Below are 27,544 nucleotides of genomic sequence, written 5' to 3' on the forward strand. Positions count from 1 at the left end.
TCAGAAGGCAGATGTTTGTAGCAAAATTAGGCCTATTCGGGCAAAGGTTTGCCTTAACACAAACTTTTACCCAAAATTAGGCCTTAAGGCAAACCTCTAAGTTAGGCCTATTCACGTAGAGGTTTGCCTTAAGGCCTAATTTTGGGTAAAAGTTTGTGTTAAGGCAAATCTCTACCCGAATAGGCCTAATTTTGCTACAAACCTCTGTGTTGCGAATATTTTTTTTACTGAGCCGAGATTCGAACCCAGAACCTCAAGGTATTAGGGGAAGGACAGAAATTAAAGACTAACAATTTGAGGGCCAAAAATTAAAGACCAGTACCTTTGATGCACAATCGTGCAAATGACGCCAAAAAATGGCTCAATTCTAACCCCTGGAATCCCCAAATCATTTTGCATGGGGACCGTTCCACGCTCTCTCTCTCTCTCTCTCTCTTCACTAAGTTGTCGAACCTGTTACTCATTCATTTTGTCTTCCGTTTTCTGAGCTTAATTTCTCAATTAGGTGAGGATATTTTTACCAAAATCGTAACAAGAGGTGAAGTAAATTAGAAAACTTATTACTCTTCTCCTTTATTTTCTGTGTCAAAGTTTCTTTTTTTATGTTGATTCATGTACATAAAACAAAATAAAGACTATACAAACAAACAAACAAAATTTAAACTTTGTTTAACTGTGCTTTGTCTTTCTCTGTTGCTTTCCTCTCTGTGTTTCTGCTTCTCTGTAGGAGTTCTTATGAAATAAAGAATATTGTTTTATGATTTTGATAAAGAATTTTTATTGCTGCAGAGTGCTGTTTTTCAAATTTAAAAAAAAAAAAAACAATTGAAACTGATTAATTTTAGAAGAAAGGAATCAGCATAAAAAATCATTTTTTTTGCGCGGAGTGCCCTTCTTTTGGGCTGGTCTTTATATTTTGCCCCTCATTTATGTCTTCTTTAAATTTTGCCCTTGCCGCCTGTTTAATGAAAGTTTTTTGACAAAATTACCCTTACCCCATTAAAATTCTTTTTATTTCGTCATTTGCCCTTTTCTTTTCTTTTTTTGCTTCTTCTTTCCTCCTCTGTTTTGTGTTTGTCTCATCTCTTCTAAAACTTAGGTACGAATTTGGATCTTTTGCTCGTTTCAATATTTGTTTTTATGTTAAATTGTTATTTGTTGAATTGATATCCTTGTCTTCATCGTTTTTTATATTTAATTGATCTTTTTTTATTTAAAATTATAGTGTTTTGTTATAGTGTCTGTATGATTTTTTGAACTTTAGTTTCATTCCCCATGTATATATTTTGGTTTTTTGAATGTCGTAATATGTTTTAGTTGATTTTGATATGCGTTTTGGTTTTCTCTTTGTTGAATCGTTGAAGTTTTGCCTGTGAACAACTGTTTTATGTTGTTGCTGCTGTTTTTATTTAATAATCTGGTTTTTGTGAAGAATGTGTTTGTCTGAGGCAACATATGTCAGGTCCGGCAGAGTTCTTGGTTTTGAAACTGAAGTTATGCCAGTTCCGGCATAAAGTTATGCTTGTTCCGGCATAACTTCATGAATTAAGTTAATTTATGTGTGCTTAGTTTTTTGGTGTTGTCTTGTTAATAATTTTGATTTTTATGCAATCTTATGTGTTTTTGGTGTTGTTTTGTAAATAATGTTTTTGTTTTGCTTATGAAAATGAAAGTTGCCTCTAATGGCATACTTTATTCTTTTGTAAAGTGAACTTCTGCCTCCTCCGTCATACTTTTCTAGTTCTTAACACTTGCGTAAATTTTTGTTTTGCCATGAAAATAAAAGTTTGTCACTAACAGCATACTTTGTTCTTTTGTAACGTGAACTTCTGCCCCCTCCGGCAGACTTGTCTAATTCTTAACACTTGTGTACTTTTTTATTTTGCTTATGAAAATGAAAGTTGCCTCTAACAGCATACTTTGTTCTTTTGTAAAGTAAACTTCTGCCTCATCCGGCATACTTTTCTAGTTCTTAACACTTGTATACTTGATGTTTTGCTTATGAAAATGAAAGTTGCCTCTAACAGCATAATTTGTTCTTTTGTAAAGTGAACTTCTGCCTCCTCCGGCAGACTTGTCTAATTCTTAACACTTGTGTACTTTTTTATTTTGCTTATGAAAATGAAAGTTGCCTCTAACAGCATACTTTGTTCTTTTGTAAAGTAAACTTCTGCCTCCTCCGGCATACTTTTCTAGTTCTTAACACTTGCGTAAATTTTTGTTTTGCTCATGAAAATAAAAGTTGCCTCTAACAGCATACTTTGTTCTTTTGTAAAGTAAACTTATGCCTCCTCCAGCATACTTTTCTAGTTCTTAACACTTGTATACTTGATGTTTTGCTTATGAAAATGAAAGTTTGACTCTAGCCGCATACTTTGTTCTTTTGCAAGGTGAACTTCTGCCTCCTCCGGCATACTTGTTCAGAACTTTGCCTGATTATTTTTTGTCAACTGAAGTTACTATAATTTCAAGTCTAAGTCATTGAGCATTGTATACTAATCAAATGGAACGTATAAACTAATCAAAATCAGAACAAAGCAATAAATTTGATCAATTCTATGTTGTTGAGTAAAATTATGATTCGCAATGTTGAATCTCAACTGAAAATCAGTTGTTTAGTTCATAGAAGATGATTTGTTGTTATTTTCAAATATTAACAAATCTAAACTTAATAAAACATCAAATTGAGTTGAATTACGTTCAATTGAAATGCTATATATTATGTATTTATCTTTTCCGATGTTGTAGCAGCAAAATCAATGGAGATTTCTCTGGTGAAATGTTGGAACGATGGAACGATTGAAAGGTTTGTTGTTGGAATGATGGATAGGTTTAATTGGATGTTTGGGGTTCGTTACAGACTTTCAGGTTTTTATATGTGATGGGTAGGGGTAGTAACTTCTTTTCTTAGTATTTTTTAGCTTAGAAGGGCAAATATTAAAGACCACGCATTACGGGGGCAAAAATTAAAGACCAACGCATTTGAAGGGCATTCACGCGAATTGCCCATAAAAAATTGGGTCAAAGTTGAGGGGGTTATAGCCCAATCCATTTTTAGCCCATTTCGGCGGGCAATTTGCAAAATTATCCTTCGCTGGGGTGGTTTTTAATTTTTGTCCTTCACTACGATCCTTTTGGTTCCAGATTCGAATCCCTTCTCAGTTAAAAATTAAAAGAAAATTCGCAAGGCATCAGTTGGGATTCGCAGGGCATAAGTTGGACCCCCAATTTATGCCTTAAGACATAAGTTGGGTTTCAAACTCTGCCCTAAGGTCAAAAAAAAAAAAATTGCTAGAATTTTGCAAACCTCTGTTTTAAGGTCTAATTTTGGATAAAAGTTTGTCTTAAGTCCCACTTCTGTCTTAAGGCAGAAGCTTATGCCTTGTGAATCTCAACTTCTGCCCTACGAATCTCAACTTATGGCTTGCGATTTTTTTTTTTTTTTTTATTGAGCTTGGGTTCGAACCCATGGCCTCTGGGAGTTAAGCGAATGACAAATATTAAAGACCACCAATTTGAGGGACAAAACTTAAAGACCACCCCAAAAGAAGGACAATCTGCGAAAAAAAATGATTTCAACTCAAGTTACTTTGGGTCCATGTTAGCCCAACTCATTTATTATCACAGCTCATTTCGATTGGGTCAATTTCAGGCCAATCTACCCATTTGACAGTCCTAATTTCAGTGACTATAGCCAAACTAGTATTTTATCAAAGTGAAAATGACCTACTAATACTAGTTAAGATCCTTTATTACAAAACATAAGAATACGTTTCCTTATTTACAAAATTTATCAACAAATTTACAAAACATAACGAATTTGAGCTTTCAAGATACCCACGATTTTGGGCTTAGTTTAAGAAAGAGAAAATCTGATTTGAGGCCCACGATTTTTGGAACCTGATTTCAGTTTCCTTCTTCATCAAAATTCCTTTTTAATTTCAAAAGTTTCTCTCTCTACACCACTGTTTCAAGGTGCAATTTCATTCAAATTTTTATCCTTCACTCAACTTCAATGACGAATTCATCTTCATCAACCCACGAAATTCCTATTGTTAAGGGTATCTCCCGTTTTCAGTTTAGTAAGAGTCAACTTTCAACAATGGTCTAGTTTATTTGTGTTATGGGTTTCATTTATTGTGCAAAAAAATGACTAAAAAAATTCTCTCTCAACTTCACCCATGATTTCATTCATTTCTTATTTTGAGCTTTTTTGAATAAGTTGAAAATAGAAGAATCAAGTTAAAAAAAAACTTCATTATCAGGCATTAAAGGAGATCGAAGCTCAAATTTGAAAAATTGATTTTCCGCAAATGAACTTCGTTTTGAGTGAGTAATATCTCAAAAGAACTGGAACGTCAAGGAGAGTTTGAATCTAAATTTTGGGGCTAGTTGGGTAAGATTTGAACTAGTTTTGACTGATTTTCAGTCCTAGTTCTTGTGTAGTAAATTGTGATAATTGTTTAGTTAATTTTAAATGTGCATGAAATATGTATGGATATTGTGTATATATCATATATACAGGTCACCTAAAATCTTTAACAAGAAATTGTGCCTTATTTTTAAAGTTTTAACCTGAATGTATAATATTTTTATAACATGTGAATTTTTATAACATGTGAATTTGTATAATATCTGTCAAATATATATAAATTGTATGTATTGTGTATGAGTATAAGATGTCTGTCTATACACTTCCTCCCCCTTTCTGTCAAATGTATGAAAATTGTATGTTATATGTATATATATTATATGTTACTGTGTATAATTTATGAATTACTCATCCACATGCATTGTTCTGTGTATAATATTGTTGATTGTAGGTATTTGAGAGCGATAACGATACCAATAGACCAAAATCTGATATTTGATTGTTGGTTATAATGATACTAGAATTAGGATATGGAGATTTACTTGTGACAAATTTTGAAGATTTGGATTATATAATCAAGAAGATAAAGGAGAAGAAGAGATTGCCAAGATCACTCAAAAAGCTGCTGAAGAAGACATGGATATTCAAGATCACATGTTTACGCCACAGCAATATACTACTTTCATTCAGATTCCATAACACTGTATTATAAGTGTATTCCTTATGTATTCAAATCAACTGTTTACTGGCTATATAATCAAGAAGATAAAGGAGAAGAAGAGATTGCCAAGATCACTCAAAAAGCTGCTGAAGAAGACATGGATATTCAAGATCACATATTTACGCCATAGCAATATACTACTTTCATTCAGATTCCATAACACTGTATTATAAGTGTATTCCTTATGTATTCAAATCAACTGTTTACTGGCGTAACAATACTGGTAAAAGAACTCACCAAATATATTATATTTATATGTAATATGTATATAATGTGTATAATATAAAGGTGGATTGAGGTAAATATTCTATCAAAGCTGTATTATAATTGTATGAAAATTGTATTTTAACTTTGTATGTCGTTGTAGTTGTATTAAAGTTGTATGAATATTGTATGAAAGTTGTATACAATGTTGTTGCAGTTGTATTAACTTTCCAGAAATCAACATGATCATTATACAAAATTTAACATATTTCATACATAATTTATACAGATGCTGTACACGAAATTGTGAGCGAGATTCGAAACATGATTTTTCTAGAAACCTAACATGAACTTTATACAAAATTTATTCATCCATATAAATATTTCATACCGATTTTATACAATTTTTATACACGAAATTTGATTTTTTCTAGAAAGCTAACATGAGCTTTATACAAAATTTATGCAATCATATACATATTTCATACCGATTTTACACAATTTTTATACATGAAATTTGTTTTTTCCCAGAAACCTAACATGAGGCTTTATATAAAATTTATAAAGTTATATACACATTTTATACCGACTTTATACAATTCTCATATCGATATAATATGTCGAGTTAAATATTGTATCAAAATCATATTCAAACTGTATTTCGTATTGAAACTATCCAAACCAGGAAAGAAACATTCAAACTGACAGAGATTTACATTTCAACATTGAATTTACACCATAAAGTTCACAACTACAACAACATATTTGAGAATATAACGGTCTAATCTTAATATAGGAGGTCAAGATCCAATCACAACTTTTATCCAAACAACGGAACCAATCTTACGCTAACTTTCTCATTAGTAACTTGAAACTAAAAGATTGCCAAGACCTTATGCTTCTATGCTGGTTTGCAGGTTTGAATAGGAGAGTCACCCCTATTCAGGATAGGTGACATGAATTTTCATTTTCTTACATTTTAAGCGAGTTGGGCATCCTTTCTGTAGACATAAAAGTTTAGTAGAAAGCAGGAGAAGCATCACGTTCCTTTTTTAAAAAAATTTATCAAGCATTTAGGATAAAAATATGAACTGCTTGAATATAGCACAATTAAAATAGAATTTTCATACAACATTATTATAATTTCAAAAATATAGTCTTCTAATATGAAAATTCAGCAAAATCAACTCTAATCTTCACCAAACACCCTCAAAATGAGATATAAGCTCCTAAAGATATTCTTAATTGTTTGCAACAATACCCAAGTAAAAAAAGTAATAGTTTTAGAAATCCCGAATTTCCAAACAAAGCTTCAATGAAACTCCTTAGTGAATTCCCCGAAGAAGAAGAAGAGAGAAAAGATGCAGTCTCTCTTGCAAGTTCTCCTCTCTTTTTTCTTATGAATCTCAACCATATTATCCTTTGTTCTCCGGCGACGACAACGACGATGAGACAACATCTTGATGAGATTGGATGCGGAAAAAAAAAAAAAAAAAAAAAAAAAAGGGAAAATGGGCAAGAAAATTTGGATTTTCTTAGTTGGGAATGGAGAAAAACATGGATGAATTGGCACTGCCACTGAATATGTGAACAGAACATGGAAAAGATAAGGAAAGAAAATCAGATACTTTGTGAAGGAGGAGAGAATCGGGGACGAATATCACGCTGATTGCGTGATTAGTGCAATCTTATTAGGGCTAAAAATCTGCCTTTTTAATTTTCTATGCCTTGTATATGTTTTGTAAGATTTCTACTGTTATGTTTTGAAAACTGAAAACTGTCGTTACGTTTCGTAATATTTGGTGCTTATTATGTATATATACGTTTTTTTTGCCCTTTATCAAATGTACTCGAATTCATCACAACTCACAAGTAAGGATTAGAAAACATAGCTTATGATTACCATTGCATATACTTATCATATATCAGTTAAGTGAAAGATCGCAATTCGTGACTATCGTCAGTAATTTTATTACTTTAATATAAAGATCGAATATGAACATATCTTTTTTTCTTATATATAATAGAGCTTGTTGAGTTCAAATTCCACCAAAGATCACTAATATGTTTGATTTTTTATTATTTTTTTTCCAAAAATAAAAATAAAAATTGTTTACGTGTTTATCCACACAGAAAAACATATACGACCTTAAATTATAATTACGCTTTTTCTCCCGCCTCAGCTTCGCGGATGAAAGGAGGGCGAGAGCGATTTCCTCCAACTCCTTACTTAATGCCGCAATGGAGTCCTCACCCCTTGCCTTTAGAAGAGATATTATAGTTTAGCATAGGCTTGGATAACATAGAATATTACTTCATAATTTCCAGAAAAATCATGAGACAAGACCACTTTCCCCGTATGTACTAAATTTAATCAAATAGCAACATATGCTTCCAAATCTAATCCAAGATTTTCTCCGGATATAATAATCCTATTAATTAATATACTTATCCACTACAACATTGATCAACAACTACACACTCCCCTAGAGCAAGTCCTCCTAAAATTTAGTCAAATAAACGGACAGCTAAAAATGAAGTGAAGATTGAACTTATCCTACACCTTGCTGTATGGGATCACACCTTTTTTAAACAATCCTCATTGGAAATTGCCAAATAGAGTGTTTTCGAGGAAACACCAATGGCAGAAGCTGCAAATTTTACCACTTTCAGGGTGCTTTTTGTTAAACAGGGAACCTTTGTCTCCTTCACACTTTCTTCCTCACCGTTGTTGTCACCAAAATCTTTTCTCTCTCCAATACATTTAAAAAAAAAAAAAAACTGTACCTGAATTTGATCATGAAATTCGAACGAAAAATTTATCACTAATCAACTTAAAAAGTTCAAATTTATCTCTTTTGTATAATAAAAAAAATTAGCGTGATAATTGAAGGATTAGCTAGGTTTTCGATTTCTTGGTGTATATATATATATATATAGATAGAGTATCATCATGATGGGGGCGAATCCAGGGCCACTGCAGGCGCGTCGTCCGTACGAGGATCACGCGCCGCTGATGGAGGAGGAGGATGATGAAGAGACTATGGGTGATGACGTAAGCATGACGGAGGTTTTGAATGGAGGAGTAGTGGAAGTATGTAGAAGTAGTGAGCTTACTCTTGCTTTTGAAGGAGAAGTTTATGTTTTTCCTGCAGTCACTCCAGATAAGGTACTACTCTACTTTCTATTTTTAGAACAGATGTTTTATTGCTTTTTTTAATTTTTATTTTCTATTTTTGGAATTTTCTGTCAAGTCATAGATTCAGTGCTATTATTAATGCATCAATATTCGTGGTAAGTACTCCCTCCGTCCCAAATTAGCTATCATGTTTTGCTTCGCGAAAGTCAATTTGACTAATCTTCAAGCTACTTAAATAAGATACAACAACAATATACCCAGTGTGATCCCAGGTGGGGTCCTGGGAGGGTAAAGCGTTCGCAAATCTTACCTCTGCCTTTGTAGGGCAGAGGGGTTGTTTCCGATAGACTCTCGACTCAAAGAAAGGAAAGAAGAGAAAAGAAAGTGAAAGGAACACAAAAGTACTTTGAAGCAGATACAAAAAGTATAGCAGTAATTAGATCAAACTCTATTTTACAATTGAAATTTAGATATGCAAAAACTATACAGAAAGTAGTACAAGTTGAAACTTTTATTATGTCAATTTGATTAAAATAAAAATTATAAAATGCTGGTCAAAGTTCACATAGTTCGACTCTCAACAAGCGAAGCATGACAACTAATTTGGAACGCGGATTAAAGAATGTTTTGGGACATAATTTTTATCTTTATCATGTCTTATTTATTATTTTTGGATGATTGTGGTGTCTGAATCTGACTAGCTTGCACATACCTCCGACTAACCCACGGAACAACCTACCACAGCCCGCGAGCACAACTTTTGCTTGTGGACTCACAAAGTATAGAGCAGATTGGTGGGGGTGGGCTCACTTGTTGTAGCTGGATTCAAACCTTGGATCTTGCATGCCTCAACCTCAGCCACCCCTTCAGGACATCTTTATAACTTGTTTTCTGTCAAGAACATTATTTGTCTTTAATCTCTACTTTAGTCTTGTAAAAAATTTTGGCACATGCAAAGCATCCAAAGAGAAGGGCTTCTTGATGAGGCATCTAAGTTAATTGTTACTTGGTCATTTTTCGCTCTTTCAGTTCTGATTCTCTGCCGCAAGAGTCTTTTTTGTTCGAACCGTCTCTTAAAAGCGGCTTGCTAGCGGAAGAAGTCATTTTTATCTTGTAAGCTGTAGGTTATTTTTCTTTAAGGTATTCAGATCATATTTCTGATGGAATTGTGTGATTCTCTAAGTTCTCCATCCTCCTTGTAGTCCATTGGCCCTTGCCAGTCCAATTAAGGAAATGGTGTCTAGGTAACTCTACACTACATCCTAGAATAAATTTGGATGTCCTTCTAGTGCACCCATTTACTCTATATTACTCCAAAAATATTCCTTGAGAATATAGTAGGGAGATTTCTGTGTCATTGCACCTTCTTTCCTGCTATATAAAGTTATAAACAGCTGCTTAACTGTGATACGCCTATACTCAGATTCTCAGATGCTGTAGAAAGAATCATAAATAGCCGAGAAATCTTGGGGTTTTATTTTTCATAAATGGTGCTTCTTATCGGGGAGGCATGTTTAGTGAAATATGACGGTGTCTCCATCTTACATGATATGGTGTTTTGCTTCAGTTGTCCATGTAAATGATGGTTCTTTTTCTGTATTTGGACAGAGCTGATACTGTTGTTGTTAATCATGTGTTGATGTTGCATTATGACTGGCAAAGCTCTGGAAATTGACTCTGACTTAGCTTTGGTGAAAACAGGTGCAAGCAGTGCTCTTACTATTGGGGGGATGTGACATTCCTACTGCTGTTCCCACTGTTGAACTTCCATTCGACAACAAGGTATTTTCTATGCTAATACTATAACCTGCACTTCATAGTTGACGAAACTCTTGGATGACCAGTATAAATTTTTAGGTTGAAGATTTGCCAAAGCAAGCTAATCATTCGAGAAGATTTGCCTCCTTGGTTAGGTTCCGAGAGAAGCGAAAGGAGAGATGTTTTGACAAGAAAATTAGATATAGTGTCAGGAAAGAGGTTGCTCAAAGGTAAAATGATATGCCTTGTTTCCGTTTTTGGTTTTTCTTGACCTTGAGATTTTAACTTGGCAATGATGTTTGATAATGTGAAATTGTCACTTATATAAACAAATAAATAAAAGATGACATTGGTAATATAAATTGCTTTTACTTTTGATATTTTATTTAACACACTCTTCCTGTACAAGTGTTGGTATCAATGTCATTTACTGACCAATTTGAACATGATGTTTGTTTGTCCTCAATTTTGCTTCATCTTTGATTTTTTTAGACTACTTCTTTGATAGAACTCATCTAATAGTGTATTTGCAAGATCGGTCCTTATGGTGTCATGCCATCAGCTATGCTCGTCTCTTCTGTTACGTTTTTGATAAGGATCCTGCCTGTGTCATTGGTTTCTCATGCAAAGATTTTGCATATATTAGATGGTGTAGTATTCATCCAAACTGAAAATGAAAAGGACAATAATTTTGATCGGAACTGGTAGTTAGTCTTTTATGAAATAAGAAATATGGACTTGGTCGATTTGTTTCGTAAAAGTAGAATTTAAAGAATTTATCCGTTGAAGTGTCTGTCTATGTGAAAACCAGAGTCTGATTTCTGTTTCATCATGTTCTGAAGGACTGAAACACGACGCCTGTTTTTCTCATCAAAAAAGAAAGAAAAAAGCTTCTGGCAAAATTTAGAGCAACTTATTTTCTAAATTTAACAAGAAGCAATTCTGGTACAGATATCGAGGTTTTGAGTAATGAACTTACTTGACGATGTATATTAGGATGCATAGGAAGAATGGTCAGTTTGCATCTTTGAAATCAACTTCTGGATCTTCTAGCTGCGACTCAACCAAGAGTAGCCTTGAAGGAGACGGCACACAACATTCTGAAACTGTGTGAGTTTACGTCTTTTCTCACGTTTGATTCTTCAGCCTCTAGTAACTGCAATTGCCTCCGCTATTACTGCTGAAGACCAATGCTTTTTCCTGCTTGATTTCTTTTTGGATTATTAGTCCTGGAAAGTGTCACCATTGTGGCGTGAGTGAAAATTGTACGCCAGCGATGCGTCGTGGGCCAGATGGACCAAGGACACTCTGCAATGCATGTGGACTAAAGTGGGCAAACAAGGTATGCAAGACATCCTTTTCTCTTTCTGTGTGTTAATGGGCATGAAGTTTCCTGAGCTTTTGGTTCTTCACGTGACACAGCATTCTGCACTCTGTTCATCTTTTTCCCCCCATCCCCCACCTCTTCTTGATAAACCTGCAATAACCTATATTCTGGGTCTGCTCTTTAAAATTGCACGAAGTCGCCTAATCATGTCAGCTGATTTGTACATTCTATTTCTTTTAATCAATATTTGTACATTCTATTTTCTTGGATTTAAAATTCTTTCAAGCTTTTAATGACCCTGTCTTGTTGGATGTATAGGGAACGTTGAGAGATCTAAGCAAGGGAGGGAGGAAAATTTCTGTTGAACCGACTGAACTTGTATGTTTCATCAGCAAGAATGAGAAATATTTTATTGGTCTGAAGAACTGATTCCTCTATGCTTTATATAGTATCCTGTTATTTGTCTGCATACATGCTATTTCTCCTTCACTCGGAATCACCTGAAATTTTTTAACTTACCCGTCCACCTTAGTGTTCTTGATACATGGGAAGATTAAAGTCTTGCATTTTCATGGGGGAGACATCCATGGATGTCACACGTCCAATTTTGAAGGTGGAAACTTCTCCAGTTGCCAGGATGAACATATATGGAACAACTTTGTACAAAATACTCCACCCAATATGAGCTTAATCATCTCTCAGGCATCTTATGCTGCATGCAGGGAACTCCTGACAATCCCGTGAAGGCATTTGCTGAAGGATCTCTTGACCATTGTGCTGAAGGGGAAAAGGTATGCTTGATTTTGTAAGGCTATGTATTCGATGAACAAATATTTCCTCATATGTTATATTGTATCATGTACTTTTTGATAGCAATGATTGAAGTGCTTCCTCATAGGTTATATTGCAGTACACACTAAATTCAAATTGAAAAAAACACCAAAATATAATGATTAAAAGACAGTGTGAACGAGAAAGAATAACAAACTCACTTCAGAGTTGCAGTAACAAGCACTTAACAAGTTTGTTTAGTCCTAATTCCATTGAGCCAAATGCAATAAAAACAGGACACTGTAGCAGTGTATTTTCATTGTTATAATCTGTTTTCACCAATTTGTCCAACTAATTTGAAGTTAATCATCATTTGGTTTAAATCTCTATTTAACCAAATGCTCTTTTTAAATCTCTTTGTCTATTTAATCGTCTTGTTGTGATGATGCTCCCCGTCTCAGTGTCACATGGGAGTATTCTATCTTGACACTGGATGCAGATCCCAGAATGAATACTTTGAATTGCAATAGGAAATTTATTCTTAAAGCTTTTACCTTACGGAAACTTTTACTGTTTTGGTTCAGAATCTATTCAGCTCCGGAAGCAATCTTGCAAATGAGATACCTGTGGGTATCATTAGTTCTTCTAGTAATCTTGTTGAGCAGGTAAGAGTAGTTCGTGTGTTTTTTCACTATTACACAGCTTTATTATCTTTATTCTCCTTAATATTATTCATGATAGACTATTTGAATCTGTTTAGTCCAAAAGATGTCTGTACATCTGTATAATGCATTTTGTCACTGATGTTGTCGATCTGCAGGAAACTCTTGATTTTGGAAATGATTCCAAAACTGAGCTTGTCATTCCTGCAAACTTTGATTAGTAAGTTTTGATTCTTAAAGACGCTATTAGCTGAATCGAGTACCTCTGGCTTGCTAATAATTTAAACCCTGCGCAGGTTGACTGCCTGTAAATCGTCGTCGTAACATATCCAATTGAAGTGAACATCTCCTTTTGTGGAGAGACATTACTATTTCGAATTGACCCCTATTAAATTCAGAACAGAATGGTTGATGTTGATGCTAGTGTAAGCTTTGATGCCTGTAAATGAGTAAAGGTTATTGGCTGCCTAATCGATCCGTACAAAGTGTGATAATTGCTTCCTGTACATCATAAGCTAGTCATAATTTTACACTTTTTGGTTGTAAATAGATAGTTTAATTTGACTTATGTGTATATTTTAACAGCTGGCTAATACTGATAAGGTGTCTTTGATTTTCCAATTGTGTAAATAATCATGTTCCTCTCAAAATCCATTTTGTTTGCTTATGGCTTTACTATGAAACTAAAAGGATTCAGTGACAAGTAATGCTGGAGCTGAGAATTTCTTTTTATATCATCCAGACTTGATTATCCAACAAATCTTTACATTCTTTCTACATACCACTAGAGTATACTTCCCCCTACTCTCTTCCCGATAAAAAGGAAAATAAGGTGTACATGAAAATAAAATGAAGTTGGCCTCGCTCTATTTTTCATTGAACGTTTTTAGCTCCTACGGGAACACATACTTTGAAAATAGAAGACTTTTTTCTCTACAACTCTTTGATCTCTGTCTTCTGTAAAGTAACTCAGCTATTGCCCCTGGTTCAGAAAATAAAAGACATCCATTTGGCATTGCCACGCCATACTAAAATCCCAGGTAAGAGACCAATTTAACCCAGGTTTACCTGTTTCGTCCACCCGAGAAGAAAATGGGTCTACTTATTTGCGTAAGGGTAGAAAATGGCTAACAAACTACTTACAATTAATGCTGAATTTTGTAGAACTATTAGTTAACTAAACACTGAATTACTAATGTCGAATTTTATGCATGTATTATCAATTATCATACCTAAGTCATAAAACCCAGACAAGCCCTATGATAGAAAGGTTATTAATGGGTAGCTCATTGTTTAGATAAAATTCTCACCTAATGTAATTAATTTAATATTAAGGTCACTTATCCTAGTGTCTCATACAACTTCTCCTCGCGTCTTAACGAGTTTAACAGGGGACTTTTTTTCCCCTTTGCTCCCTTGGTGACTCAAACTCGCAACCTTCGGGTTGAAAGGGGAGGGCGCTTACCATCTGAGCAAGCCCCTCTTTTCAACAAGGGACTTAAATTCCTATTAAATAAAATTGTAATATTAGTTACTATGTGATATTAACTTCTCTTGGACAAGAACACCGGACAAAGAAATTGTATGTAATTCTAATACCAACTCTTTATATTATTCAACGAGAATACATACAATGTCCTACGAGAATACAATGTTTACGTGGACGCTATGTATAGTACTATTGCCACAATTTTTGGCTAGGAACACTTTGCCCCAGTATGAAGGCATTAACATATTTGTAATTGATTAATAGTACCCTAATCTGTTTTCTTCTTTTTTTCCCAGGCTGCTGACAGTTTCAACTGACATGGAGGGAAAATAAACAAAACCTTTCCGACTAAAACTTTTATTCACAGAACTTGCAAAAATAAGCATTCTTGTATACATATAATTCTATGTTGGATAAAGTTGTAGTTTAATATTTTGAGATCATCTGAGAATTTACTCGTATAAGTTACTAATTTCGTCTGAAGCAATATAGCTGAACTCAGCGTTCATAAATTATATAGTTGAAATTATTTCTAGCACGTATACAATCTTCATTGTGAAAACAGACGACCGTGAAGTGAGGAACATTAAATTAGAGGACTCAATTTTATTTAAAATACATCTTAGTTTGTGTGATTATTTTATTATTTTTAAAAAAATATGACACAAACGAAACAATTAAATTACCTAATATCTTTCGTGATGATTGATTGGGAATAACGTGGTATGCACCTGTTACTACAAGAGGTTTTAGATAGGAAGTATTAGAGTTCAAAAAGGTAACAATTATATGGTTACTACAAGAGATTTTAGATAGGTAGTATCATAGTTCAAAAAGGTAACAATTATATTCCATAATTTGGCACCGTGGATAACTTAAGAGAGTTTTCCGCAGTATTAACTCTTTTCCTTATCCTTGTCACCTTGTGAGTCTGTGACCAAATTTTACATTCTCTAAAGGGTCTGTTTATTGAGCCGGGGGTCTTTCGGAAACAGCCGTCCTACCTTGGTAGGAGTCAGGTCTGCGTACACTCTACCCTCCCCAGACCCTACGATGTGGGATTTCACTGGGTTGTTGTTGTTGTTGTTGTTGTAAAGGGTCTGTTTAAGCTCAGGCTCAGCCAAAACCCTTTCTTTCTTACTGCCATAAGTCTCAATGACCAATGAACCAGAATCATGGCCAGTTCTTCCCCCAGAAATAATATTTGAAATACTGCTAAGACTACCCGTAAAATCCGTGTTGAGGATGAGGTGTGTTTCTAAATCTTGGCTTTCTCTCATGTCAAGTCCCCAATTCGTCAAAACACATCTAAAATTTTCAACCACCAAGCAAAATCTACTTTTTAGTAGTACCTCTAATGAATATACCCTGAATTTTTTCACTTGCTCTCTTAATGCAATTATGTATCAAGAATCTCCCCATATACCTGATGAGCTTGATTTTCCTTGCAAAGAGCCATTTATTGCCTATAATATTGTGGGTACGTGTGATGGGTTGATCTGTATTTCTCGTGGTTTTGGCCATCTATTTTTATGGAATCCGTCTATAAGAAAGTTGAAAAAACTGCCATTTTCAGGAAGTAATAGAATTCTAGTTATACTTATGGTTTTGGTTACAATGAGTGTCAAGATGACTACAAAGTTGTAGAACTAGTTATGGAAAGTCCATACAGTAACCATGGGTTTCAGAATGAGTTTAGGGTTTATAGTCTAAGAACTAACTCTTGGAAAAGGATTCAAGAGTACCGAACTGATATAGCTTGCGAAGGTCTTCCTAAATTTGTAAATGGAAGACTTCATTGGATGGCTTGTCTTATTGATGAGCATAAATCATGGTTTGTTTCTTCATTAAACCTCGTAGACGAGACATACGAAAATATAGCATTGCCTGATGTCGTCGTTCGTAATTTTGATAGGGTATTAGGTGGTAACCTGTGTGTATTTTGCGACCGTTATATCCAGATGGATGTGTGGGTAATGACGATGTATGGACTTGTGGAGTCATGGACTAAGGTGGCTTCGATCCCTTATATTATATCTAAAACATTTTTTTGCACGGATTGCCCTTCTTTTGGTGTGGTCTTTAAATTTTGCCCCTCAGATTTATGTTCTTTAAGTTTTGCCCTTCGCTTGAATACCTGAGGTTCTGGATTCGAACCCTCGCTTAGGCATAAAATAAAAAAATAATTTCGCAAGGCAGGGCTGGGGGGAGTGTATGCTGGATCCGGCATACAATCCTTGAGGAAAAACTAAAGTTATGCCGGAGGGGGAAGACTTTGCCTTGAGACATATATATATATATTTTTTTGCTTTTCAAGGCAAACTTTTAATTATGCCTTAAAGAAAAATTCCGCCTTATGGGGCATACTTTTAGGAATGCCTTAACTAAAAGTGTGCCCCATAAAATATAACTAAAAGTATGTCCCATAAGGCGAAATTTTTCCTCAAGACATAACTAAAAGTTTGCCTTTTTTAGTTATGCCTTAAAGGAAAAATTCCGCCTTATGGGACATACTTTTGGTTATGCCTTAATTAAAAGTCTGCCCCATAAGGCATAGTTCCTTAAGGAAAAGTTTTGCCCCATAAGGCATAACTAAACTATGCCTTGAGGAAAAGTTATGCCCCCTCCGGCATAACTTTAGTTTTTCCTTAAGGACTTTATGCTGGATCCGGCATACAATCCTTAAGGAAAAACTAAAGTTATGCTGGAGGGGGCAGACTTTGCCTTGAGACATATATATATATTTTTTTTTTACTTTTCAAGGCAAACTTTTAATTATGCCTTAAGGAAAAGTTCCGTCTCATGAAGCATACTTTTAGTTATGCCTTAACTAAAAGTGTGCCCCATAAAATATAACTAAAAGTATGTCTCATAAGGCGGAACTTTTCCTTAAGGCATAACTTAGACATACTTTTGGTTATGCCTTAATTAAAAGTCTACCCCATAAGGCATAGTTCCTTAAGGAAAAGTTTTGCCCCATAAGGCATAACTAAACTATGCCTTGAGGAAAAGTTATGCCCCCTCCGGCATAACTTTAGTTTTTCCTTAAGGACTTTATGCCGGATCCAGCATACACTCCCTCCAGCCCTGCCTTGCGAAATTATTTTTTTATTTTTTGCCTGTGCGGGGGTTCGAACCCAGAACCTCAGGTATCCAAGCTAAGAGCAAAACTTAAAGGCCACAAATATGAGGGGCAAAATTTAAAGACCGCAAATATGAGGGGCAAAATTTAAAGACCACCCCAAAAAAGAAGGGCAATTCTGCCCCTATCTAATAAGCATTCGATTTCACCAATTTTTATCTCCCAGAATGATGAAATTTTAATGGAACTTCGCTCACGTTTATTGTTGTATAATTCAACAAATAACACTTGCAATTATCCTAAGATTCAGACGAATCAGATCCATCATGGCATTCATGATTTTAGTCTGTACATTGAAAGTCTTGTTTCGCCACATTTTGTGGAGGAAGTTTGATTAGCTATGGATCAATGAGTGAATTATGGAAATTTGTGCTATATGGTCTTCCTTATGCGGTCTTGTGCATAATGATAAACTAACAGAATGCTTACTCGATGATTCTGGATTTAGCAAAAAGAAGAAACAGGGAAAAGATTTCCTATGGATGTTAGTATAGCACTTATGGGGGAAGTTGGTTCTTTCAAGATTTCATCGTTTACAAAAGTTGGTGACACCAACAAAATTGGCTTTTTAGAACCTTAAGTTCAGCATGGAGTCACCAAAAGCAAAAGTGTGTGTCACGGGCACGCCGATATCTTGGATCTCATTCAAGAATTTTTTAAAGATTGCAATACATTTGAATGTATCATTCCAGAAGATGAAGATGGATAACTTTGACAGGAGGTGATTTATGGGTCATTCTTTGCGTTACAAGTTTACTTTGTACACCATTTTTCTCAGTCAATGTACCTTCAACTTTATATTTCACAGAATCATATATTACCAAAATATTGCAGTGGCATCTTACCCTTGTGTACCCAAACGAGAGACATAAGAAATTAATGATAAATTATAGAAACCTTCTCAGACGAGGACAAACTTTTACCATGTAGATCTAACTTGTGTATCCCTTACGAATGAATTTAAGTAGACAACCATTTGTCTACCATATGCCACACTATTATCCCATAGAATAGACTAGGTAATTTTTTGCATCTGTCGCAAGAATTAGCTTGTTCTAGATATTGTAACAGCTCAAAGAAACGCTAAAATTCCAATTGAACGGCCAATTTTTAACCAGCCATAATCAACAAGTAACACGAAATAGGCAGCTATAATGGGCTTATGATTTGAAAAGGCAAACATCACCACTCGTTGGGAAACAAGTAACTATAAAATCCCACAGAACAAAGAACACAACTAGCGACACCAGTTAGAACTGCGACCTTTTGATCACTGGATTATTCATGCCAGGGCAAACTGATAGAAACTTAAAAAAGAAGAATATCAGCCCGCACAATTGCAAAGCAACCAAATATTTGTTTTATCGTAACTGTAATATATAACATAAAGAAAGTATCTAACACAGATAAAGAAATGATTATAAACATACAGCATAGAGCCAGAATTTGTTTAACAAACAAAACAGAAGCAGGTTGTAAGGGCGTAACGGGAACTTCATTTTTTTATTTCACTTGACAGTGAAAAATCACAATTGATAAGCTCCTATTTGAAGATAGTAACATCGTAATCAAATTGGGGAAACATGGGAAGTTCACATCAAGAATGTACCTTTATCACACGATTTTGCACCGACCAAATTATTATTATTATTGTTGTTGTTGAGGTAATGTATCGTAGAAGCTGTAACAACAAGGTTCGATCTAATTCTCTCTAACATCAAAGTGGTGTTTAGCATAATTTTTGTCTAATAATAATTGACAGCTTGTGTTAACATTACTCATGCAAGGGAAACCTTTCGTACAAAGAACTTGAAACAGAACATCAGAAGTCTTTTACTAATAGAAGCAAAGCAGCCAGAGTAGAAATCATGCACTATTTCTTTGCTTTGCTGATGAGACTGAAGAGTTGAAATTTCATTTCCATTTAATCTCCACTGTTACAATGCAGAAAACTTTCCTCAGGGAACATATTCTAACTCTATTGTGTGCCTACTGTACATGTAGTAGCAACTATAAACCTTTGGTCTCTCGCTAAAGATAGGTATGTGATTACAAAAATTATGGACTCTTCTTACAATTCCTAATGTCGTTTGTGTTGGGTGTTACAATAAATACAAGGTTAAAGAAGAAAAGAATGGCTGCAACAAAAGGGACTCACCTTTGCTATAAGAAGGCAATGAAATGTTATTAATTATAGACTTCTTTCCGCATGTTCTCACAATTCTCGCCTGTCCTTATTTTGGAACATGTGAGCATCTCACACCGTCTATGCAGGAAACAAGGATGCCACAAATCTTAATCAATTGGAATTGCTAGCATAGCGGACTGCTATATATAACCAAGGTTTGTTCCAGTCCACTTTGGCTCCCATAGCACATGCCCTTTCAATGTCTTCAAGCTCATTTACTCGTGGAAATCCTCATAAGGCGAAGATTCACTTGATGAATCACTTTCAAATGGGGTGGTCTCTCTTGGGGACGAAGGAAGTGATTCTCTTTGTTGAGAAGATAAACCTGGAAAGAAAGACTTGTGTCAGTAACAATATGTACTGATACTTCATAGCATAGCTTAAAAAGTAATAGACTAAACTGTCAGCCCGAATGGACCCAAAACCAAGACTGTAATATCAACTGTGACTAAGCAACCCAGACATCATAAAGTGCTGGTCTTATTAAACAAAGCATTAATGCAGGCTTCTGCTAGCTTTAGCACAGCAGAGAGGGCAGACAGCATCTTAAATTAGTTCTTCTTAAGAGGAAAACGATAGGAGCCTAAAAGAGAGAACAAGATACTGTCCAGTTTCCACATGGAAAAAGCTCCACCAACCTTTTGGTCCTCTTGAACGGAACTTCTTTGTATGCCGTCTAATAAGCTTCTTGGCTTTTGTTATGGTTAGTTGTCTGGCAAAGGGAGAGAACTCTGCCTCACTTTCACTCCAGTCACCAGGTATCTCATTTTCTGCTTCACCCCTCATTGTCCGAAGCACGAAGGCCTTGGCCTTCCGACGCTGTGAATTGAAAAGGCCTTTTATAGAGGTGACAAAACCATCACCTGCACCGTCAGCGGGACGCTTAGGCCAGGATAAAGGGTTCTGCTCAGATTTTCCAGCTGAACCACCATCACTATCACTGAGATTAAGATCAATATCGGGGACACCAGCGGCACAAGCTTCCTTTTGATTATGTGCTTTATCTTTAAACTTCTTGCCCTGCATTAGTATATACGGACATGATCATTGAAGTATCAGATTCTGTTAAATGTAAACTATGAATCTGCAGATACATACTACTGATTATCATAAGCAATGGAAAAAAGGTTTTAACGTGGTGAAATATTGAATAAATTACAGATCATGAACCTCAGATAAAGATAATTTCAAAGGAGCTAACCTGCATTCCCGTTACTGATTTTAGGACTCCCCAGATGATGTGCTTCTTAACTCTAGAGAATAGCCTCCGCCAGGTTCCAGTAAATTCAACACGATGGAATGTATCCATCAGCAATCTTAAATCACTCACAGCAAATCTTGATCCTTCATATGTAACAAGTAACTCAACCTAGCCCCATGCATATTAAACATGTATTAATTCCGAAACACAAAACTGACGAAAGTTATTAGCACAGATAATAGACTGACCTGACTAATCTTGATATTGTGGAACTCTCTCAATCTACGAGGCCTAGATTTTTTCTCATCCTGTGCCTTGCCCACCTTTTTTTCTTCATGAGAGGAGCGGCCAGATTTGATTAGTTTTGGTTCTTTGGATTTGTTTCTGTTACCTTCATCTGGCTGCTCAATAGCGCCAAAGGGCCCACTTGTTGAAGAAGTAACACTTGAGGAGTTCATTTGCAGCATAAGTTCATCAGTAACAGATTCAGCAACATTTTCTTCCCAAGTTCTATCAAAGGATGATGTTCGTCTTAGTTCAGGGATTGAACCACAAACGATATTAGCTTTTAAGTTCTGCAACTTTGACACCTGCAATATTCAGGAACGTGAAATTCATGCTTATTAAAAAAAGATATATGTGAAAATATTGATATAGAAAAATCAGATTAAGCTTGAATGATGAAGAAATTGCTGAGATAACTGTCCACCAAAGGGATTTAAAGCCACTCTTCACCTATCTAGCTAAGACACAACCAACAATCAACAAAGGCTCAGGGACTCACTTGGGAGGAATCAGCAGAAGAGGAAACCTGACTGGTTGAGATAACTGGTAAAGCAGAGTTGCTTGACTTAGCTAAGACCTGGGGATCTTTTGCTATATGGCTAATTGACATTGGTGCTTCCTGCATTGATGAGCCTTTCCTTGCACGCTTGGAACCAGCAGTAGTGGAAAACTTCCAAACTTCCTGTAAGCACCAAAACATTTAGCAACGACATCTTGTCAGTTGGTTAATCTTCATCTGAGGAAAAACTTATTAGCACGTATTTCTGATACATGGACATTAGACACACCTGCCTGCGCTGTGAGTCTTGTTCTTCTTCTGGGAAAAAGTACTCCCACATCATTCTGTACATCATCTCAGTCAAATGTATCTTTAAGGGGTAAATCTCCACCTGCGCAACGGAGGAATCTAAACAGGTTATAAAGTATTCTCACATTAAAGAAGCCAAAATCTGAGAAAGGGTTAATCTTCGAGTCAACTCAGGAAATAAGCTTGGCAAGTTATTCAGTGTGAATAATGTAATGACCAACACAGTGCTCAGAAGTGTAAAGTTCCAGACTCTGTCATCAAGTTGATATTCCTTATCAACTTATCAAAAAAAACTAAGGTTCAAAATCCTTATCAAAAGAAACATTACTACCTGGAATAGTTCAAGAGGATAGTTTCCATCTTTTGGAGCCCCCTGCTTAGCATCTACTCGAAGCATCACTTTTCTGTAAACATGAAAAGTGAAACTATATGGTCAGGATTCAACAGTGCAAAATCACGCAAATTATGGTTTCAAGAGTAGTTGCAAAACCTGAAGGCCATAGATTAGCATTCCTAAGAACATATACTCCGTATGAGGCACATATTGTAAGATACGGCACCAAATATTACTAACAACTAGCCACTGAAGTGGTTTAAGAAGTGAATAGCAAACTGACAATTCCAAATATTCAATGATCATGCTAAGTAGGTAATCTTGGAGGTAGAGGCGAAATGCTACACTGTAGAACATTTTCAATCCCCTGACTACATGATGTATTAGTCCCATGAGTTGCTACCTATTTGTTTTTTAAAAATCGAGAAATCTCTAAGGGTGAGGCACAGTTTGAAACTGGGTGGATAATGAGCTTGCCCATCTACCCTTATCCGCTTAAATACCATGCTTTTGTCTGCGACAAGGTTCCAACCTGTGATGTGCGCCTAATCCACAAGACCAAAGCCCTAGGAACCATGAGCCACCTTCTTATGGGTCTTCCCTGAAAAATTGATTTCCTTGTATTGAATAAAGGCTTATGTTGAACTATGTTTTTTATAAATGATATGCCACGCTAGGAAAGATCTTTCAGCATCTCAGCTTTCTTCTCCATAACATATGATACAACAACATACCCAGTGAATCCCACAACGTGGGGTCTGGGGAGGGTAGAGTGTACGCTGACCTTACCCCCACCTTAGGTAGGGAGGCTGTTTCCGGAAGACCCTCGGCTCAAGAGAAAGAAGCATAAGAAAGGTCAGATACGGGCAAACAAATCAAAGCAGTTATGTAAATGAAAACAATGAAAGTAAATAAGCCATTATAAACCAACAGATACTCGCAAAAATGAAGAGACAAGAAACTATAGAGCAACGTAGCTACTCCTAAGAAAGGATAAACGCGACTACTTACTAGCCTTCTACCCTAATATGAGTCCTTCATACCCTCCTATCTAAGGTCATGTCTTCGATAAGCAGAAAATGCGCCATGTCCTGTCTAATCACTTCCCTCCAATATTTCTTCGGCCTACCTCTACTTCTTCTGAAACCGTCACTGGCCAACCTCTCGCACCTCCGCACTGGGGCATTTGCATCTCTCCGCATCACATGCCCAAACTATCTCAGCCTCGCTTCCCGCAACTTGTCTTCCACTGAGGCTACCCCAACCTTGTCTCGGATGACTTCATTCCTAATCCTATCGCTCCTAGTGTGCCCACACATCCATCGCAGCATTCTCATCTCCGCCACTTTCATCTTCTGAACATGAGATTTCTTGACTGGCCAACACTCCGCCCCATACAACATAGTCGGTCTAACCACTACTTTGTAGAACTTGCCTTTAAGTTTCGGTGACACCTTCTTGTCACATAACACTCCAGAGGCAAGCCTCCATTTCATCCACCCTGTACCAATACGGTGTGTGACGTCATCATCAATCTCCCCATTTCCTTGTATAATAGACCCAAGATACTTGAAACTATCTTTCTTCTGTATGACCTGGGTGCCAAGCTTCACTTCCACATCAGCCTCATGCACTATCTCACTGAACTTGCACTCCAAGTACTCTGTCTTGGTCCTACTCAACTTGAACCCTTTAGACTTCAGAGTTTGTCTCCAAACCTCCAGCTTAGCGTTAACCCCGCTGCGAGACTCGTCAATCAGGACTATGTCATCCGCAAATAACATACACCATGACACCTCACCTTGAATTTGCCGCGTCAATCCATCCATCACCAAGGAGAATAAAAATGGGCTAAGAGCTGATCCCTGGTGTAACCCCATCATCACTGGGAAGTGCTCTGAGTCTCCTCCCATAGTCCTTACCCTGGTCTTGGCCCCATCATACATGTCCTTGATCGCCCTAATGTACGCCACAGGTACACCTCTAGCCTCCAAGCATCTCCATAGAACCTCTCTCGGCACTTTGTCGTATGCCTTTTCTAGGTCGATGAATACCATGTGTAGGTCCCTCTTCCTCTCCCTATACTGCTCCACCAGTCTCCGTACAAGATGAATAGCTTCTGTAGTTGAGCGCCCCGGCAAGAATCCGAACTGGTTCTCTGAGATAGACACGCCTCTCCTCACCCTCATCTCCACCACCCTTTCCCACACTTTCATAGTGTGGCTTAGCAGCTTGATCCCTCTGTAGTTGTTGCAACTTTAAATGTCGCCCTTGTTCTTGTACAATGGAATCATTGTACTGCATCGCCATTCTTCGGGCATCTTAGCCGTCTTAAAGATGACATTAAAGAGTCGGGTCAACCACTCTAAACCTGCCCTGCCTGCAGTCTTCCAAAATTCCCTAGGAATCTCATCGGGCCCGGTCGCTCGACCCCTACTCATCCTACGGACAGCACCCTTAACTTCCTCAACCTTTATACTCCTACAATATCCAAAATCACGACACCTCTCATAGTACTCCAAATCTCCCAACACAATATTTCTGTCCCCACCATCGTTCAAGAGTTTGTGGAAGTATGACTGCCATCTCCGTCTAATAAGAGCGTCCTCCACTAGTACCCTGCCATCCTCGTCCTTGATGCACTTCACCTGATCCGAGTCACGCGCCCTCCTCTCCCTCGCCTTGGCTAGTCTGTACAACTTCTTATCCCCGCCTTTGTCCTCTAGTTCTGCATACAGGCGTCTCCATAACATATGATATGGGCAAATTAAACATTGCTGGGGAAAGCTAACGGTCTTCCCAAGATGAGGAGGTGCAGGAGTAGTCACTCCTTTCTACGTGTTCTAAATTCAGAGCTGATGTAGGATAGCCTAGAGACTAATTAGAATTGAGCAGATCACTGTTAAATTATATTTCAGCTAATACAATTGACCCTTCAGAGGCAAGATAGCCCTCAAAGTGGATACAGAAATCAGAGCCCAAACAAAGTCTGCCCTCCTGCATGGGAAGCATTCTAGGTGATAAATTTGAGGACGAGGGTGAAAATGTATTTACAACTTTATCTATTTTGACATTGATGACTTCAACACTGTCCCTTTACCAAAGAGAAACTTACTTCTTACACCCAGTTTGATATTCGCTAAAGCTAAAATTCTCCAAACAAATATATTCTATCAGTTTTTTGGACGCACTTCTCTTACAGAACAATAGATTTCAGCTCTGGCTTTATCAGTGTGCTCTATGGAATAACAGCAGAGCCAAACACTATGGACCACTTGTTTGGTAAATGAGAAAGAATAAATCTTAAATCACAGCTGCCTGTTTTATGTGATTTGGGTAGGTAACAGAAAAGTATTTGTCATAACAGTACTTAAACTATGGAAGCAGTGACTAAGTCTTGCTTTTGCAGTAGTTATCTGGATTTCCAACATAAACTCTTCCAACCTTGTATTGATTCTAGCCACCACTGATAGTTTACCAGTTCTAGTTTAGTCCTCCTCAATTCTCATCATTTCCTCCCCCAAGAGTCATTAATTCAGCCACAGATCTCCAAGATCTAATCGTGAGTAAGACTCCAAGGATCTGGTTCTATCATTCTCTTATTACCTCTCCCATACCCTAACTCACTGGATTAGGAATACCAGCTACTATGTTTTACTCAGGTTGGAAGTTTCAGTTGGGTTCCTTGTACAGAACTATTCGAAGGGAAGTTCTAATACTCAAGTATGTAGCATGACTAGGCAATTATCAACAGAGATACATTATTATTATGTGTATACTTCAACCAAAGCCTAAATATGCAGTATTAAGTACTTGACGAGATCACGTGATAATTAGGAACAGAGCTAGCTAAGTGGATGAGAGAAAGAGAGTCAGCGATAGCAAGCTGTGTCAAGGTACTCAAAAATGGTCGTAGATGTGAGGTTGCCTCAAACACAATCACAATCATCTATGGTACTTCGTAAATGTAAATTAGAGGTTGTCTCAATACATGTGGCTGTCCAAGACATGTAGGGTAATAATCATCACTATCGCCAGTTAAGAGAAAATCCTAATACAAAAGATTAAAACACAAACATGGATACAAAGGGGAAAAAAAAAAGTAGGACTCCACCCCACCAACCCATAGAAAATAGAAGCATAAACACTACAGTATCGTGCAACAAAGAGCAACATACAGAGCAGAAATAACTGAAATTGATGCATACTTTCCCCATTCACCAGGAGCATTCCATGCTGACAGAAGCATATCAGACTTGGCATTTGGTAAGCAGTTTCTCACAACAAAGTACTTCGTCGTGAATTTAGCAACCCCGACATCTTTGTAGTCACGGTGAAAATCATATATCTGTATAGAGAAATAGCAGATTATATTCCTTTCCTTCTGATTCAAGCGCTTCCGATTTTAAAGGGACAAAAAAAAAAAAAAAAAGACTGCAAGAGCATTAAGGAGGATAGTGGAAGTTCTTAAACAATGAAACAGTTTTTTTCTGGTCATTAGATAAATTATTAAACACCTCCGGGATAGCATGAACAAAGACATGATACTTTACAGTTCCTAAACAATGAAACAGTTTCTGGTTGCAAGAGAGCTGTTTAAACACCCCAGGGATCGCATAAAAGAATGCAGTACTTTAAAGTTCAAGTGACAGTGTCCTGTATTGGATTTTACAAACACTTCAGTTTTATTATGTAATTGTCTAGATAAAACTGTAGAATAAAGTTGAAACACTGTTCATTGGAATCTATTTCCATCTAAAATGACTAGGACCAGAATGCATTATCTGATCAAACCCTAAGTATCTGACACTAAATAAAACGCTTTGAATGATGACACCGACTTAGTTTACCTTGCAACAAAAGTTCTCCAATTCAAGGAATTATCACCTTATTGTTCTCAACTTTTAACCCCTCTAAATAAATGAAACTTCAGCTGCAGTTTATTCCAGTATAATTGTGTAATTACGTAGACCTTTAAGTGCTAAGAATTCAGATTCTTGTTTTTCTTTTTCATCTCTCTTTCTTTTTGTTGGAGCAAATTAGGTGGTATTAGAACCAATATGAGATCAGAACGGGACAGGTTAGACAAAAAAACATAAAACAATAAACTCTGCCAGACCTTTCAACTGGTATTTACCCTGAT

General features: G+C 36.4%; 2 protein-coding genes and 1 pseudogene across 4 annotated transcripts in view; 2 read left to right on the forward strand and 1 right to left on the reverse strand.

Annotated features, from left to right (window-relative positions):
- Positions 1–7,700: 7,700 nt before the first annotated feature.
- Positions 7,701–13,575, forward strand: LOC132627646 (GATA transcription factor 19-like). 2 transcript variants are annotated; one of them, XM_060343105.1, is made up of 10 exons: positions 7,739–8,466; positions 10,138–10,218; positions 10,294–10,424; positions 11,191–11,304; positions 11,422–11,536; positions 11,840–11,899; positions 12,244–12,312; positions 12,877–12,957; positions 13,113–13,174; positions 13,251–13,575. In XM_060343105.1, coding segments are annotated over exons 1-10 (930 nt in total). In that variant the 5' UTR covers positions 7,739–8,250; the 3' UTR covers positions 13,252–13,575. The 2 variants fall into 2 exon arrangements, 1 of the variants encoding a protein (XP_060199088.1); XR_009577933.1 differs by lacking the exon at positions 13,251–13,575 and having other exon boundaries at positions 7,701–8,466; positions 11,840–11,936; positions 12,054–12,312.
- A 1,966-nt stretch (positions 13,576–15,541) lies between these two features.
- On the forward strand, positions 15,542–18,417 carry LOC132623062 (F-box/kelch-repeat protein At3g23880-like; annotated as a pseudogene).
- Positions 18,418–19,478: 1,061 nt separating this feature from the next.
- LOC132627648 (protein SABRE) overlaps positions 19,479–27,544 on the reverse strand; it is a 39,783-nt gene continuing 31,717 nt past the window's right edge. For both annotated transcript variants that reach the window (XM_060343108.1, XM_060343109.1), the window contains 8 exons: positions 26,610–26,749; positions 22,399–22,471; positions 22,048–22,149; positions 21,759–21,941; positions 21,223–21,564; positions 20,975–21,142; positions 20,412–20,793; positions 19,479–20,098 (listed from right to left, as the gene is read on the reverse strand). In XM_060343108.1, the coding sequence (XP_060199091.1) occupies positions 19,989–20,098; positions 20,412–20,793; positions 20,975–21,142; positions 21,223–21,564; positions 21,759–21,941; positions 22,048–22,149; positions 22,399–22,471; positions 26,610–26,749 (1,500 nt within the window). In that variant the 3' untranslated portion in view covers positions 19,479–19,988. The remainder of the gene's footprint in view (positions 20,099–20,411; positions 20,794–20,974; positions 21,143–21,222; positions 21,565–21,758; positions 21,942–22,047; positions 22,150–22,398; positions 22,472–26,609; positions 26,750–27,544) is intronic.

The sequence above is a fragment of the Lycium barbarum genome, chromosome 2 (assembly GCF_019175385.1).
Source record: "Lycium barbarum isolate Lr01 chromosome 2, ASM1917538v2, whole genome shotgun sequence".
NCBI classification, from domain to species: domain Eukaryota; kingdom Viridiplantae; phylum Streptophyta; class Magnoliopsida; order Solanales; family Solanaceae; genus Lycium; species Lycium barbarum.

What these genes read in the sequence shown, in the direction of transcription:
- LOC132627646 (XM_060343105.1), top strand. Translation starts at nt 8,251, where the DNA reads ATGATGGGGGCGAATCCAGGGCCACTGCAGGCGCGTCGTCCGTACGAG. An exon ending in AACTTCCATTCGACAACAAG is followed by an intron (nt 10,219 to 10,293) that starts GTATTTTCTATG and finishes ATAAATTTTTAG; the next exon opens with GTTGAAGATTTGCCAAAGCA. An exon ending in CTGTTGAACCGACTGAACTT is followed by an intron (nt 11,900 to 12,243) that starts GTATGTTTCATC and finishes TGCTGCATGCAG; the next exon opens with GGAACTCCTGACAATCCCGT.